Here is a 17,907-nt window from a genome sequence, read left to right on the forward strand (position 1 = left end):
GACGTGTGAAGTTTGACAGCGTACATTGAAAAGAAAACAGGAACGTAAGCCAAACGTAAAAACCTCAAAACTTGACAAGTTTTACCGGTTCGTAGACTGCCCTGCATCCAAGAATGCGATTTCTTTTTTTCTTTCTTTTTTCTTGCAGTGCAACTGAAGCACTACTGGCAGGTTAAAGCACAGTGTTTACTCTGATTGCGGCCTCGATAATCTTTCTTTTTATTTTATCTGCATTCCTTCCTGTCCCCTGGTACTCCTCTAAACTGCGCTTGCAATTGTTAACACGATCGCCCTGCGCCAAATGACTAGATCGCCTTTTCTATATAACTGTCTAGGTGTGCTTGCCTAAGCGCTCATCTATTATGCAGCGGCCTGTCTCCTCTATGTACACCTTGCAGCACGAAAGCGGTATTCTGTAAACTCTACAAGCCGCGCATTTCATTGATTTTGCTGGACAACCTAAACACAGAAACGTTAAAGACAGAGCAGTTCTGCTTGCAAACGAGTCCTAAAGTAGAAGCAGCCAGTTCGTGTCGATAAATTGGAACGCTTGTCGTCCGCATTTTCTTCATCTAATTCAGCTTCTGGGTGCAGTGTCATGTGTTTGCGCCGCTCAAATAACACTAACCTGCCCCTAATCAATGTGCGACGATGACATTTAGTTATAAATGAACAACCTGCTGTTGTGTGGAGCACAAACCCGTAATCTGGCATTCTGAATGGCAACAGAAACAAACAGCTGTTATCTTTTGAACGCAGCTAGGATTGCATTTTACCAGGGAACATATACCCGGGCTTTGTAACATATTTGCTTTCATCGTTCGTCTGTGCTATCGGCTCAATTCAGAACTGTTTTTTCCCATGCACACGGGAGTTTGTTTAAGAGCATTGAAGAGAACCAATTCATAGTGTGCTTACTTCGCCGCCTTCGCTACTCTGTTCCTTGGCGTCATAGTGTTTGCTGTCCCATTCGAGTGAACGATATCTTCATAAAACGCAAATATTTTCGAGTTCTTATTTTCCATAACTCAACAGCAGCCCAAAGAGGATATAGCGGGATAAGATGCCACTAAACTCGAGAATTCATGAGCATATGGCCAGTGAATTGGTGCGGTATCGGAGGAGTCGCAGACATAACAAGTAGCTAGGTTGCAGTTGAAGTTGAAATTGAAGTTGAAAGACCATAATTATTCTAGGTACCAATAGCGACCTTTCAATGACAAGCAAAGCAGAATGACCACTTTGAATCATCGATTCAACATAATGTATTTAATAGGATGAGTAATAATCAAATGTTTCCCTGTGCATCGTTTTCGGAATACGCTAAAAGCACAGAATGTGTCTCTTGATAGCACTGTTGTGCTCATTTCAGTGACCGTTTATCACTCAGGGAAAACTGAAAAAATAAAGTATCTCAGTATGGCTACACCTTTAATATTGTTGCTCGGCCTCAATTTCGCCCAGAGCGGCCATTTTCGGTCGGTTCTTTAAAGGCTACCTTTTGGTAGAGTACTTTTAATGATTCTGTAAAAATGAAAGAACTATTGCCTGAAAGGTGGCGGAGCAAAGCAACCATCCCGGTCACAGCAAAGCCTGGCCGGACTGCGGGCAGAGAGACCGACCGTAAGCAATGGCACTGGTATCGCCATCTTGTGCCCAACGGACAAACGGTCACTCAACCGCAGAGACCGCGGGCTTCCCACGGTTGGTTTGAAAGTGCTTTCTCAAAAATACCATACAGTGCTAGCTATATGGCTAGCTACCTTTTGCACCCGACTAAGTGTCACCTTTAGTGCCCAGAGAAGCGTGTGCTCGGCACACGCAAAGCCCTTGCCCGCCTTGCCTCTCAGCGCTAGTCATACTTTTGTGCAAACGTATTGTCAGCAGCAAAGTCATGCGGGATCTCAATTGTGTGGCGGAGCAACGGAAAACTGCATTGCTGCATCGTCTGCCTTTGCGTTCGATGGCGAGGCCAACGGAAATTGCCTTTGAAGCACACTTTGCACACGCTTGTCCTTCCTTCGCTACCAGGCATGCCTCGTCGCTTGCTACCCCGTTATCCGCTTTTGACGATCGTTCCTGCCGCTGAGTCGCTGTATCACCATCGCTGCACAGGGCACAGTGCGAAAAAATACAGCGAATTCCGTCCAATGCACCTGCCAAAATAGATTGCCGGCGAACCCCACACAGCATCTCAGAGGCTTCCGTGAGTCTGATAAGCGTGTCATGAGCAAGCAAGCGACGAGGCATGCTTGACAGGCTTGACAGCGAAGAAAGGCCAGGCGTGGGCAAAGCGTGCTTCAGACGCAACTTTCGTAGTTTTTCGTCGCTTCGTCACGCGCAGGAGATCCTGGAAACTTTTGCTGCTGAGTACGTGGTATATGATGGTCCACTGAATTTTCCTAGAGAAAGTTCGCAAACACTGTCAACTATAGGCAGCCTTCTTAGACGTCAAGGTAGATCCCATGGTAGCGAAACTTGCATAGACCACATGGGGACCGTTTGAGTGAGGCACGAGTATTTTTCACCGACACGAGAACGGTTCTAAGTACCAGTGCTAATAAAAACCAAACAAAAATATGGCGTCACAGTGACGTATGTTTGGCGCGGATTTCGAACCTTTTTGCTCGTAGACACAGAAGAAGGCCAACGACGACGAAGACAGAACGATGCTCGGTCAAGTCGGCGAAAGCAAAAAATGACCCCATAACTGTTGTGGAAATTTAGTTTGACAGAAACTTTTGCAGCCAATTTAAGGCAACTCTTGGTGTTGAACAGGGTTTATTCTTAGCTAACTTGTCCAAGCATCGTTCGGTCTCCGTTGTCGTTGGCCTTACCTTTCCGTGCGAGTCGTGTAAGAGCATGCAGCTTTACACCGCTAGTTACATCCACATTCATTCTTCAGGCATACACTAGCCTGATGAGCGACAAATACGCCGTAACGCTGGCACACCACGAAAAACACAAAGGCAGAATGGAGTATCGGAGAAGCAAGTGCAATTTAATGTCAGCTCTCCGACGTGACCAAGCAGCAACATTGTCCAGTAAATGTAACAGAAGGACTGAACACAAGATAGAATATAAAGCTCCAATAATAACACAAAGTAGTTTGTCACATCAGCAGTACGGTCGAGCATGAAGGTGAAAAAGTCATAACAAAGCGTGTACTGATAACATCTTTTTTCGTGTGTATTTACAAGATAAATTGTGCGTAGCTATGTGCCCACATAATCAGGGGATACAAGTGAAGGAAAGCGCGCATGGAAACGAACGCGCGGGAGTCTCCACAACGTTTACACAATTACACTATTACATGAACGTGTATTGTATTTGGTGGAATTATCTGTTTACAAATAGCATTCAGCGTGCAAACATCCTGCCAAGGCAGTAAGATTCCCATCAACCGATATATTACGCAACTGAAATATATGCATGCCACAAAACAACTCTTCACTAACAACCGCAATAAAACGTTTAACATCTCATTATACTCAAAACCATAGCTTTTTTGTCTGTGTGCTGTCTTCGCATGAGCATCAACGTAAAAATGATTCGGCCTTTCATTGCCTCGCAACCAATTAAGCCTATCTCGTGTTAAGAAGGAAAACATTTCATCGTATACACTACACACTGCCAAGAATATTCTACTTTTTAATTAAGGATGAAACAAAGAAAGGACTTGATCGATATTGCCTCGAAACACAAGTCTCTCAATAAAATACTTTGAAAGGCATTCACACGCACCAAAAATAAGCAAGAAGCTGTTCCCATGACGTTCTAATGCCTCTAGTCATGAACACCAGTGCCTTATCGCAAAGATTCCACCCCTGCATGCCACAGTATTCCACAAGGCCTTCAGACTTATCAAAATGTTTGTTGCAGGACGTTTCTTAATGTACAGTCGTGAGCAAAAGTGCTATAAAACACCTAGCCCGTGGCGGAGCTTGCGAAAACTGCATGCCAACTTCGTCTAGCAACAGCTATCTGTGATCGGAACAATACTGGCAGTGCCCCATTTTATCCACATGCATGTGTCACTGTCGCTGTCACTGTCCCTTGCGCTGTCGCTAGGTGGCATTTTTACGCCGTTTTCCCCAGCTCAGTCACTGGCTGAGTTTTGTATGTATCTGTACATCTCATCAAAATTATAGCGCATGTAGGCCCGGGTGCCGAAAGCGAAGGTCGTTGCTTCTTACTAGTTCAGATATTTAAGGAAAAACCCATTTTTAAGGGAACACACCGTCAACCAGAGCTGCAGTGTCCAACCTGATGTTCTCATGAAGAACTGTCTAAATTAGCTATAGCTCTTTTGGGATGAAAGTGAAGTTTCAGGGCAAATGCTCTGTTATATAGCTGCTGCAAAGGCAACTATACAGCGTTTAAAGCTACTGAGCTTCAACCAGTGCAGCAGCTCATAACGATACATATGTCCTTATATCATTTTCTATTTTCTGCTAAGGTCCTCTGGCGACGTCAGTGTGTAGACTGCTAAAGTTTTTGGATGCGCTTTCAAAGCAGCTGGTACTTCTTTGGGGATATAGGATGTTCCTAGTAGCATAACGGCGGTTAATACAGGAAGCTGAAAGATGCACTAGAAACAATTTAAAGAAATGTATGCCACACTGCATAACATCTCATGTGAAACCGAGTAGACACACTGGCGGAGCCTTGCCATCACCAATATATCTCATGTATAGTACGCATTTATCGAGTCGGTAATAACCACCTCTGCTGTTGACAGTCAACATATTGTTGATGTTGTTGTGATGACGTTGTGAACATCTGTTGTTGACAGATGTTGACAATCACATAGAACTAGTGTGCTGTGTTTAAAGTTCTATTCAAGTACTATAATAGGAAGTGCTGTGAAGTGCCAGAGGAGCAAGTGTATAGTTTAAAAGTATTATGAAACGTAACAGAAACGAGAACTGAGGAATGCCAACGAGGAATTCAAAGCGTACTGCTGTGCTCGCAGAGGCGCCAGACGTCAAAGGAGTCTCGTCAGGATTCTTTATCAACCACACTTCTTTTGAACATATTCATTTAATACAACCACGTCCATCATGTAAAACTATCCCGTCCGTAAACTATCATGTAAACTATCCAACCCGTCAGTAATAATTCAGGGAGCCAATTCATACAGCTAATGCTGGTTCATGCCACACAGTAACCAAAACGAGCAGCAAAATTAACAGGAGGAAGGCTGTACAGAATGCCACGCGCACCCTGAAAGGAATTTAAATGCTCGCTTGCTCACCTTCTGAGTTAAAACTCCAAACCGACGCATTAAGACGCTATTCGAGCAGTGCATGCCGCCACTTACCACGGCGGAATATCTCTCCAAAGAAGCGTTGACGCATCACCGTCCGAGAAGCTTTGCCCGATGTAAGCTTTACCGCAACCAACACAACGACGTACGCCTACAACTGACACATTAGGAACTACGTTCATGTTGTGTGCCGCTTCCAAATGGCAGGACGAAGACATGTCGATATATTTCCTTCCTCCGTGCGGCGGTGTACAACAAACATATCTCTTAACTGCCATCTCCCCACACGCGAGCCCATCGCGTTCTGGACGGTATAAGATACACTATAATTACTACGTAATAACTATACCGCGCTCTTTTTAAAGAAATTAGATAACTACATTTTATCAAGATATTAACGTGAAAATGATTTTTTTTTTCTAATTTATTCAGTAGTTCTAATATTTACAATTGATTTCAAAGATGCCTTTTCGAAGCGATTGGAGTCGTTGGCAATGGGTTTATGTCCCCGTTTTGTTCCAAGTAACGCGACCATAGGATGGGCCTTGCAGACGCCCACAAACTCAATAAGAGTGACGGAGAGCGTGACTTCGACTATCGCTAGCGCCGTGAAGCGACAGCCATCGGTTGCGAAATAATAATCTCGGTACGTTTACGGGGCTGCCGTTAGCTGGCGCGCAGCTCACTTTGAGTGCTTTTTCGACAGTGTCATATTGCAGCGGAGACAATGCACTCGTTGCATTCGGTTTTCTGAGTGTTTTACTCGCGTATACGGCCTCGCGCGCCAGGGCAACGCGTCGCACTTTTCTTGTTGCGGGGACTTAAATTGCACACTAAGGTGCTGCTACTCGCGCACGTCGCAAGTTTCGTCCAAAAGCTACACTTCCAACAAAATAAATATTATAAATAGTGTGATGCCCTTCGAAGTGAATTCCACAGGAAAGCAGACGTACTATCGCATAATCAAGGAAGAAGATAAAAGAAGCAGCAAGGCAATTGTAATTAAGTGCATCTACCTCTGTGTGTCAGCATCCGCATGTACCGTCTTTGCCAAAAGTAACCAGGCAGCATGGTTTGCTAATTAGCCCTGCAGATAAGTGTTGATAGGACATGGCAAATTATTAATCACCTGAACGGAAAGAAAGCCCCTCACTCTTATCTGTAAAGACCACTTTTTGCCTTTTGGAATAGATCAAGGACTCCAAACACGGCTGAGAAGCAAACCCTGCAGCCTGGTTACTTTTGGCAAAGACGGTACATGGCTACAGCGTACATGGGTTACCATGGTCTTGTGATCGAGGAAGTGTAGGACGACTTCGGCTTTCTAGCCATGCCTTGTCAAGTTGGGTGTTAAGCCACACAAAAGCAAGCGCTAGAGGAACGAGTTCGCCTGCTGGCTGACTCCTGAAGGGCGCACATTCCTCCATTGTTGACATGTCAGGTTGATCAGGACACAGTGGCGTGCCTGCTCAGCTGCTGAGGTGAAAATTTGGTTGTTGTTGTTTTCTGGAGATCCCACTGAGTTCGAGAGAAGCAGCATAATGCAGGCCCGGATGCAGACAATGGAAGATGCTTGTGTATAATCGGGCGTAAAGGACAAGGCACTTCAACTGCAACCCGCCAACGAGAAGGCCGTCGCGCGGAAATGCTGTATGAAAACAGTGGAGATAGTTCATTGCTCTTCGAGTCGCGTGCCGACGGGGTGGGCACCCTCGTGTACCGCTGGCAGGATCTGCTGATAGAAAAAAGAACTCTGTCAGTCTGTTCCTCTGCTCGCTCCGTAGCAAGGAAGTCAGATAGGTTCCTTACTCCGCTCATATCGCATTCCCCGACGAAGCCCGACCACACTTGGAAATTACAAGTTACCGGGAATTTATTTACGCGATTGCGCACACTTCATCTCACTCAGTGCGGCCTGTCTGCTCGACACACGAGTTCAGTCTCGCTCGTCGTCTGTCTATTACTTGAGAAGGGGAATAGTTTCGATTTCTGCTGCCCATTGTCATGTCCACACTGTCTGCACCCACCGTGTCCCCTCTGACCATTCGTTTCGTCGGAGTCCTCCTCATCGGAGTCCCCTGGGGCGCTGTTTGTTTTTTGCTTAGTTCTTACCAATTCCTCTGCGATCCGAATGGTTGCCAGAAGCGGGCATCCGTTCCAGGCATACGCGTCCAGCCGCTCCCAGACAAAGGACAACGGCCAGTTCGGATTACAAGGGCGGTGGGCCTCGCGATCGCCACCATTTCTTTCGCTCCTTGCCGCCACACAGACGCCGGTCTTCCGGTCCCCACCGCCGCTTCACTGCCCTCGTTCTGTGGGTGCATTTCGTCCGTCAACACTTGGCGGGACGCAAGGCCCCCCCCCCGTTTGCTCCGGTTCTCGGCCCAAAACACAGCGTGCACAGCACCGTTGTTGCCACATTTCCATATCATCTGTGATTTGAGGTAGTAGACGAAAGCGACAGGCCACCCGAACCCCAAAAATGTTTGACATATGTAGCGTGACTTCACCGCCGTGTTGTCAGTTTCGGTAAGGTGTTCGTTACGGGTACAATTAAGGCGCTTGTTACAGGTCATGACAGCGCACACCATATACGACAGAGGCGCTATGTATATATCATACAAGATTCCCTCCGTCTCCTTGCTATTTTCACATTGCCCTGAAAATTTTACTTCTGGTAAACTTGGGTCATTTTGTCGGGAAACACTGAACAGTACGGGACGCCGGTTTTTTCTTCGTGCGGACACATGACGTTTCAGGTGAATGTTTGCTCCGTATTCCGGGCACCATCGATGCAACTAAATTTTGAAGTCACGGAGAGGCTTAACAAAAAACATTTTATATTTATATCGGAATTAGTCGGCCAGTATGGCTGTACGTCCATCCTTTCATTATTAAAATGTGCGTCTGTGCGTCGGCCCGAACGTTTTTCGTCTGCTCGCTCAAGCAAGCTCTCATCAATGTTCCAATATAGAATATCGCATCCCAGAATAATGAAGCTTGAGGTTTTATTAAATACCTCGAAAGAACATGGAACATTCAGAGAATTGTTATAGAACATTGAGTACATTGAGGGCAGTATACTCAAATGTGCAAACCCAACCTGTCTTCAGCTCTGGGCCTATACTTCACCTGCTTGTTCATGCTGAAGCGTATTATCATGACAGAGTTGTCTTTAGCGCTTTACGGCTTAAGCATGAGATCACACATCATTACAGCACTAATTCCTGTTGATCATGTCTTCAAAAAAAAATGCTGGAATGTGGTACTAATGAATGACTCAAATTGCAAGCAGTTTTCTGCTCCAGGCTAAACGCGCTTCCACAGCGGGCGATTCAGATAAAAAGAACAGACGCTTTTATTCTTGATTTTTTTTTCTGCTCTTATTGCAGAGCCTTTACTGAGGAAGGAATTATAGTTACGCGCTGCTTAACTGTCAACTCTATGTATGTGCCAACTTGACAAAGCAGTAATGATTGTAAAGTATAAAATTCACAGACCAGGTACGTGACGCACGGTGCACGCATGATGCTTAGGACATACTACTTTATATAACTCAGCGACCACGTTCCGAGAAACGTACACCTGACGTATAATCATGGCAGAAGGCAGGCCGGAGCCGCGGCCCTGCTGCGGAACTACGGAAAAACGAGGGAAGCGCGATTCGTGAACGCTGCCGAGTATCAAGACGATCGACGATATGCTGTCGCGGTTGTCGACACTGCCAGAACGCTTGTCCACTCCGCCAGCATAAAGTGCCGACGCGCTGAAGTGGCCGAAGAGTTAGCCATCGCACTTGCTATATCTGAACCCGATTGCGGAATCGTTGTCAGCGACTCGCGCACGGCAATAAAGAATTACGCCCAGAAAAGAATATCCGCGGAGGTCTGTCGAATACTCAAGGACTTGAAACTCTCAGCGGACAACAAGGTCGAGCTAGTTTGGTTCCAGGCACATATGGGGAACGTCTCTCCGCATAACACCAACCTCAAAGAAGTCGCTCACCCCGTAGCACGAGGTCTCGCTTACCGTGCCGGAGAGAGTCACGGCAAAGAAAGGGGGAGAGAGAGGGCGACGAACTTTACTGACTTAACCAGCGCCTTCTACCTGGCCCCCCGGACCTTCCCTTTGTCTAGCAGCAAAGTATGCAGACATCAGGCAGTCGCGTGGAGGCAACTACAAACACATACATGCCCGAACCCACTGCAGTGCAACAGGATTTATCTCGACATATATGACACCAACATATGCAAGGTCTGAAAGACAAATATAGCAACCCTTAACCACTGTCACGAAATCGGCGCACATTTTCATCAAGCCGGTACGGCGCGAGGCCCGCGCGGCGTCGCGTGCAAAAGCATGGAGAGAAAAGCCTCCTTCCCCGCGCGGGTGAGCGCGTAGCTTTGTAAGCGTTGCCGTCACCCTCTTTCCCATTGCCCGGGGAGGACGGTGGTTCATCGTACTGGAATACGCCAGAAAATTCCAGAATCTTCTATGGGACCTAGCCAATGACGACGCGCGGCTCGACGGGAGGAGAAGAGAGAGCTATAACCAGCGAAGCTAAGTGTGCGTGCGCGCTAGCTTTGACGCGTGCTAACAAACAGACGCGGCGCGCCCTATTTAAAGCGACCGCGCCGCTTGTTGAGTCAGTCAGTCAGTTCGTCAGTGTTTTGCGACGTGCACGCCTGTGCTTCGGCTGGACTCCCGGGGATCACCCGCTGCTGGCAAGCCCACGGACTTTCAAAGGACCGGCGCTCGTCTCGTATGGCGGCCACATCGTGACTCTTGAGGCGTCGGACTGCAACAGTGCCCGGTGAACAATTTGGTGTTTGTTTATGTAACTCTCTCGTGTTTCATCTGTTGTAAAGCCTCTATGTTATTGAATACCTGTGTAATTGCATGCTTAGCGTTTGTTATTCTGTGAACCTCTCGTCTGTTGTATTTCAAGAGATCTTGTGTATTCATTTGTATCGTCTCTTGCTCTACATAAATTGTGTTTTGTTTGTTACTTCCGACTCTGATCCTTACTCTGGTTTGAACCGGCGACAGCTGGGCACCAAACGGCCACCCCCTTCTGTCGCTACTAGGTAGTTGGATTCCGGCTGAGCTTGCCACGCAGGTCGAGGGCATCTCCTTCGCGACCGGAGCAGCTACCCCCACTCACTCTAAGGGTGTCTGGGAGTGTGCGCACCGTTAAGGGCGCATCGTTAATAATACCCCCTAATTGTTAACGGATGACAACCACATACTCTGGGAGTGCAAAGCACAATTGAAAGGCGTTAATCCCTAAACCCTCTCTTTGAGGTGGTAAGCCGCTCTGCGCAGCTCCAGCTTCAACGACCAACTCTGGATCGTCCAGCAGGCCCTCATGGCGGCGAAGAGACAAGATCTTGACGTTCCCACGGGGGAGACCTACCCCCGAATGCAGAAATGTAACTTGAATCGCGCTTGGATTTGACTTGGGGAAGTCGGCTTGAAGTAACCAAGCTGACTTCAAAACGCTGAAGTCGTCGTCCGCGTTTCCTAGAGGCTCACGCTGACTTACTTCGTCGGGTCAAGCACGTGCTTGAACTCCAGAGCACATCGATCGTCTGTGAACGAGATTATATCTTAATGAACGTTACATGGCAAGAAACGTATATATTTTGCTAATTGCCCGTTAACGCGTGAATACTACGAGCGTTTTTTTTTTTTTGGAAAACGATGCTGTTGATGGCACTGCAAATTAGCGTTCGACACCACTTTTGCACGAATTTCGTTTTCAGCTAGCAACATGCGTAGTATCCGCGGCAGCCACGGTGACGCTAGCGGCGCGGCGATCACAAACTTGACAACAGTCGCGGACTCCGTGCACGTGTTTTTCTGTACGACGGAACAAGACAAGATGTCGCAGACTCCCCTGCATTCTGAGGAAAACGGTCCCCAGCGTAGGGCGGCAGCCCGTTTCACAACACAAGAGAAAGAGCTCCTCGCCTCGCTTGTGAAGAAGTACATACATATTTTGGAATGCAAAAAAACTGACGTCGCGTCGTTGACGAAGAAGACCGAAACATGGAAAGAGGTGACTATGATATACAACTCTAATCACGGGGTCACACGGTGCGACCACGTTCAACTAAAGAAGTGTTGGATGAACTTAAAGCAGAAGTGGAAAGAAGAAAAATCGAAAGAAAAGAGGGAGAGGCACAAGACCGGTAAGCGCAATTGAAAGTTTTGCATGGGTACCTAATTTGAAGCATGTTTACATTTTGCTTGTCCGCATGATTTTTTTTTTGTAAGATATGAGTGTGCAACATTTCGGCGCAGTGAGCGTATATACGATCGTAAGCGCGAAGTGGCTAGAACTCTTTAGATGTCGCAAGGTCTAGGCAGTTGTAAACGTCTGGCGGAAAGGCCTCACGGATCAGCAGAAACTGCACTGTTCCGTTGATGCGACGGTTGCGGTGCCGCGATGACGGCCGCTGCGTCTTTGAGAACAGTAGGGAAAGAAAATGACCTGAAAATTGTGCTTTGCACAAAGTATGTTATCTTATTTTTTAACGATTACATGTAGTTTGGTCGCAATGAAATGTGAGACCTTGCAAATAATAATTCATACTTTCTGCTGCTGTATGCAAGTAGCCCAAAGTATGTTCTTGGCTACAGCCTTTACTAAAGTACAGTATGGATTCATATGTCGTAAAGGTACAGTACGCTGCAAGGCAGAAAAACTAGGCATGTGCATGTCTGTGTTTCATTCCGAGCTGGATTAAAGGTAGTAGACGCATGCAAGCTGCTTTATTCGCAGTGTCATGTGCAGAAAGTAACTAGCCTTTAGTAGGTGTTGCTATGATTCTGAGTAAGTAGGAAGAGCAGTTTTATGGAAGCAACAGGACGGGTTGCTGTGTTCTACACATAGATTTTTTAACATTGCTTTAGGAAAACTGTGTGTGCTACACATACAGTGGAATTGTGAAATTGTTTGAGAACGGTTTCGTTGTGTGCTAAAACCATCTTTTTGTTTAGGAGGAGGATCGGAACTGGCTACATTGACCCCCATCAGCCAGCTAGTTGGGGCAATAGCTGATCACACGGCAACAAGAATAGAAAATGAATTTGATTCTTATACAACACTCTACCAGCCTGCCGTTGAAAGCCTGTCAGTTGTCAGGCTGCTGCAGCCCGTGATAGATGGGCCAAATGATGTGGACTTCGACTACACAGGTAAAGTGCTTCGCATCTCTAATGTGCCAGAGTTAAGACATCATTTTCTTTGGAGCAAATTCCTTCGAGATCACCGACAGCATGCAACCCTGAAATATATTTTCTGTTCCTTCGAGAAACCGTGACCTGCCATGTAGCACTAATTATTTAGTACCGATACGTTCACACCATGCAGCCCCTATCTCGTAGTAATTCTCAATCTTTTTACCCTTGCTGAACCTATAACAGCTTTCGAAAGCTGTTGAGAAACCGTGTGTGTCTTGATTTTTACCCCCTTCCCACCTCACACGTATGCATAAAAAGCCATGTGTGTAAACAGGTGAACTAATGCCCAAATTCAAATAATAATGACTAGCTTTATAGTTAACAAGTAATTCGATTAGCCAAAAAATAAGCTGTGAAAAAGAAACGTAGAAAGGTGGCGGAGAAGGCATGCATGGACAGTGGTGCGGCCGGTACCTTGGATTCCACAGAACTCAAAACACCCCTTGAGTGTATAATGCCTCTGCATCTTTGCAAAGAATGAAAACGAATTCTGAATTTTGTGCGCATATTCCCTTAATTGCACCCACTCATAAATTACCACCTGGTGTAGGTGTCCATGCGTCATTTTCATCACAGTAAAAAAAAAATCGGTATGTCTGGTCACTGCAAATTTACATCTGTACCCCACAAACAGCGGGACATTTTAATATGTGAAGTGTTGTGCGAAATAACTGTTGCAGTGTATCTGCATTGCACCATTGATGCAACCAGTAGCACATATCCTAATATTTATGTTAAGGTTTCTTTGTGGTAACATTTATGCAACACTCGGTGCTCCCTTTTGGTTTCACCGATTTTTCAACTGTTCTTTGTCGCTACATACTTTGGATGTTAAGGGTGAGCTCAGACAAATTGAGGGTGTCGATGACAGCACCAGTGATGGCAGCATTTAGCGGACTGCAATGTCTTCCAGTAGGACGGCAGGAGCATGAAAATTGGAATTGAGGGGAGGAGAGTGAAGTGAAAGCTTCAGAGGGTGCCTTTATTGTATCTATTTTGTTGCAATGTAATAATGTGACAATACTAGGCAGTTTCGCATGCCTTGTTTCTTGACAATTCATGTCTCACAAAAAGAAATGTTCATGTACAAGCAGTCGCAGCACTCATTACAGGAATTGCATCGTCCGTGGTGACCGAACGCAAAAACATCGGGGAAATTTCTGACAATTTTTTTTTTCTTCAGGACTTCAGTATTTCAATACATGTTAACCTCTTGTGTCACTAGTACAAGCATATTGCATTTATCTTATTCTATATGCCTCTTTTCATTTAATACAGATGACAATTGGGACACGAGCCCTGGTGATGAGCAGCAGCCTACAGCACCTACAGCCAGTGAGGACGGCCAAACACAAGGAGGAGCTCCAGAAAGAAGTGCCAGCATCTCCTCTTCAATCATGCAGCCCAATGCCGCCTCCAACACAGATGTAGCAGCCTTAAATGGTGTTGCTTCGTTAGGAGGTGCCAATTCCTCGACTGCGGCGGCTTTTCCCACAGGGGACATCTCCAGTTCCAGGGCCCCGAGGGGGCGAATGGCCATTTTGGAAAAGCCACTTGCATGTGAAAATGAGGACCGTGCAAGACTTCTGAGAGAGGAGCATGCGGTTCGCATACGGCTCCTACAAGAGGACCACGCACACATAATCAAGGACCGAGAAGCCAAAAGAGCTTACAAAAATCAACTTCAGGAGCTCGAGCTCATGAAGCAAAGGAATGAGCTCGAAAAACAAAAACACGAGCTTGAACAGCAACAACTGCGGACTGCAATCCTGAAAATTGAAAAAAAATTAGAGGAGCAGCTTCGCAAGCTACAGGCTGCAGAAAATGCTTAAACCTAATAAACAGACTGAACAAAAATGTGATGACGTGACGTCAAGCTACAGTGTTTGCATGATTGCGCTGTTCAAAGCTCTTGCATGCTCTACAGCAGTGCAGGCATCACAGCTGCTAACACTGACCTTTCACAGGCAAGGAAATTGGGCAGCACGCTTTCAGACAACTGGGGCAAGGAAAGGAATTTATAGAGCCGGCTATTCATCAGAACTGCATTGCTCAACCTCTTCCTGCCAAGAGTGGACAAAATGTGTTTGCTAGAGATGCAATGGTTCTCAAGCGATAAATGTAGTTTTTGGAGTATCATTTTTCATACCATTACAGCCTGCTGAAAGAGCACTACCAAAACAATACACGAGAAAGAGTTTTGAGAAATATCACCGAACGTCTTGTAGCTTTTTAGTTTAAAAAGGTACATAAAAGCACTTCGGTGGCGCATGTGCGCAATAGGTCAAAACCATACAAGCAAAAACTAATCAAAATGTGACAACTGCTATTTAGGTAAACTTCTTTTCTGGACAAGGCGATTGAAGGCGCGCTGACACACTTATCGCCTTCTCTGCTAATGTGATATGCCTCACGGAGGAAGACGTGCAAAATCAATGTGATCTTAAGCAACAGTATCTCTACAGCCACTTTGAAAGTTGACAGGACAACTACAGGAGTCAACTAGGTATTAGCCTATTATGTTGTTGGCTCCGTGACAATACTGGTCATTCGAGAAAAAGCTGCAGCTGTCAGCTACTTAATGAATTCTTACGTGTAGCAGATAATCTGCTTGTTCTTGGAGCCAGACATACGAATGCTGCTCCAAGAGTAAACAGTGAAGTGCCCTGTACTGCCATCAGAAAAAACCTCTTCCACCGTAGCGCCTTCGGCGCAAAAAGGTGGAATAAACGTGTTTTCAATCAATCAGTCCATCAAAAAACAAGGCACTATTTTACTTATTAAGAGATTTATAAGCACTTGTAACCCAGAAGAGGGACTGCACTGCATTCTTGAAACTCTTTTAAACCCACAGATGCTGAGCACTGCTGCAATTACATTGCCTCAGCTATTTTTAATGTACTGGAGAAAAGTTTGCAGTTCACCGAAGCGCACTGAGGATCAGACTGTCTTCCCAGGATTTTGAACAGCTCAGCAGGTACTGCTTCCAGTGTATAAAAATGTAAATATTGCACTCAACATGCTAGACAAACAGTGCACATTCCAGCCAACACAGTCTTCACAATGGGTCTTCACAAACTTTGTCAAGCTATCAAGCATTGCCAAGATGCAAAATGCCACTATAGCAATGAACAGTGAGATGAAGCTCCCACGGTGCAGATGGACCTTCTGGAGACATTACTCTTGTGCAGAAGCAGCATGCTGGTATTCAGTTCCTGCGAGATTAATACAGCAGTCTTGAAGAGTGGCAGCAAAATAACACACAACAAATACAGAGCTCGAACAAGGAACGGCAGCTTTGTAAGATGTTACACACAATTCAACAGCCTCCTAGGCTGAAACAATTTGAACGCTTTCTGAATAAGACATGGGTAGTAGATGTAGCTGCACATTAGTAAAATGGAGAGTTGAGGTCACAGTATTGGTACGGAATTTTTCAATAAAAATACATCACTATATGACACTGGAAACATGCCCATTCTATCCACTTGCTTGTCTTTTAGCTCTTTTACTTCACAAATATTGCTATACTTTGCAAACACGCAAGACTTGTTATGCATGGCACAGTGTAAAAAAAATTACATTTTTTACCTAAGTGAAGCTCTTTTCAATGATCAGCTTCCGTGCCTGCATGCCCGATGCGCTGTCAATGAGGTCATCGACAGGTGGCAGGTGTGCTGGTCGTCTCACAGTAGCCGTGGAGGTGGGGTTTGGTGAAGCTGTCTGAACAGGAGGTTGTGGCTCCTTCATTAGGCAGCCAAAGTTATGGAGCGCTGCACAGGCTGTTATAATGCAGGCTGCTAGCTTTGGCTTGTGTTGAAGTCCGATGTCAAGGCAAGGGAATCGGCGCTTCCAAGTGCCAAACGCCCTTTCGACACTGTTTCGTGTCATTATATGGGCCTTCTGGTATCTGTATGAATAAAAAATATCGCATGTTTACCTACATAAAAGTTACAATTCAATGTCTCACCTTCCTTGCGGCGTGTTTGCTGGGCCAGGGTCTGATAACGGTGTCATAAGATATGGCTGGCATCCATACGCAGCGTCTCCAAGCAGCACACCAGGTATCCAGCTCTCCTCGTATAGCACCCGCAAGCGCGAATTATCAAAAATTCGGCTGTCATGCACCGAGCCTGGCCAGCTGGCAACAATGTCGAAGAATTGCAGCTGTGGCCCGGTGACAGCTTGCATCAAACCAGAAATATACTAGTTAGAAAAACTATAGGGCTGTGTACGGTGCAATTTTTTTCCGGCTCCAGAAAAACAACCCATGTATTGGGAACACTTTATACTGCAAACAACTACTGCTCACACGGTAGATTCGTTAACAAAACGCCAATTTAAAACATCCAAGAGATCCGCCCTTAGGATCTACAAGAAATAGATTTGTTAACAAAACGCCAACATCCAAGAGATCCGCCTTTAAGATCTATAAGAAAAAAAAACGTATTATTGTGGCGAACGAGCAGTGGGATGCATGGGAGAAGTTACTGACCCACCCTCGTGCGCTACGAGCACAAAAAAAAAGTATTTTACATATATCGTTCCAATTACGCACTGCATAGGAAATAAAGCTACATTCTAAAGCAATTACTGTGTATAAAAGAAGAAAAGGTGGACATCGAGTGCAGCGATTTGAGTACACAGAACAACACGTCTCGTTTTTTTTTTTTTTTTAAATTCCGATAACGCTAGACTCAAGGTAGTTCACAGCGCCGTGGAAAAAAAAAAATTAGCACGTGCGCAGCACTATAAAACAGCTCAGAGCTCTTTCATTCCTTACCTGGACATTGATAGAAAAGTACCCCTTGCGGTTGCGGAAGACTTCCGCGTTGTCACCGCCGGGGCTTCTGATGCGCACATGAGTGCAGTCGATGCACCCCGTCACTCCAGGGAACTCAGCCAGTTCGCAGAACTTCCGCATCACACTCGAAAACTGGGACACGGGTGGAAAATTCACCAGCATTGGACGCAGGTGCTGCGCTATCAGCACTGTCACCCTACCGACTGCGCGGCACACCGTTGATTGCGCAATCCTCACAAGATCTCCGGTTACCGTCTGAAAAGTACCGGCACCATAAAATCTCAAGGCCATGAGTAGCTGGAGCATTGGAGGCACGGGCTGTCCCCTGTTGTCGGCACTTTCTCGCAGCGGTAGCATGGCTAGCAGTCTTTTCACAGCGCTCTTTGAAAATCTATAACGAGAGAGGAACTGCTCGTCGTCGTATTCTTCAAAAGGGTTACCCCGATCACGTAGGGCTGGTCGAGGAATCTTAGGGAGGGAATGCGCTTCCGAAAACGTCACATCCATCGCGTAGCACGCAAATTCGAAAGACGCAATCCTGCGCGCAACGTCGCTCCGGCGGGCAGCCATGTTGAAAAACTCGTCA

The 17,907-nt window shown here is 46.0% G+C and overlaps 1 protein-coding gene across 1 annotated transcript; it reads left to right on the forward strand.

Annotated features, from left to right (window-relative positions):
- The first annotated feature begins 11,153 nt into the window (after window positions 1-11,153).
- On the forward strand, window positions 11,154-14,349 carry LOC146191562 (uncharacterized). Its single transcript, XM_084600347.1, has 3 exons — window positions 11,154-11,463; window positions 12,275-12,472; window positions 13,796-14,349. The coding sequence occupies exons 1-3, from the start codon at window positions 11,154-11,156 to the stop codon at window positions 14,347-14,349; spliced, it is 1,062 nt and encodes a 353-aa protein (XP_084456473.1).
- Window positions 14,350-17,907: the final 3,558 nt, after the last annotated feature.

The sequence above is a fragment of the Amblyomma maculatum genome, chromosome 4, assembly GCF_055883805.1.
Source record: "Amblyomma maculatum isolate TAMU_Amacu chromosome 4, ASM5588380v1, whole genome shotgun sequence".
In the NCBI taxonomy this organism is placed as follows: Eukaryota; Metazoa; Arthropoda; class Arachnida; order Ixodida; family Ixodidae; genus Amblyomma; species Amblyomma maculatum.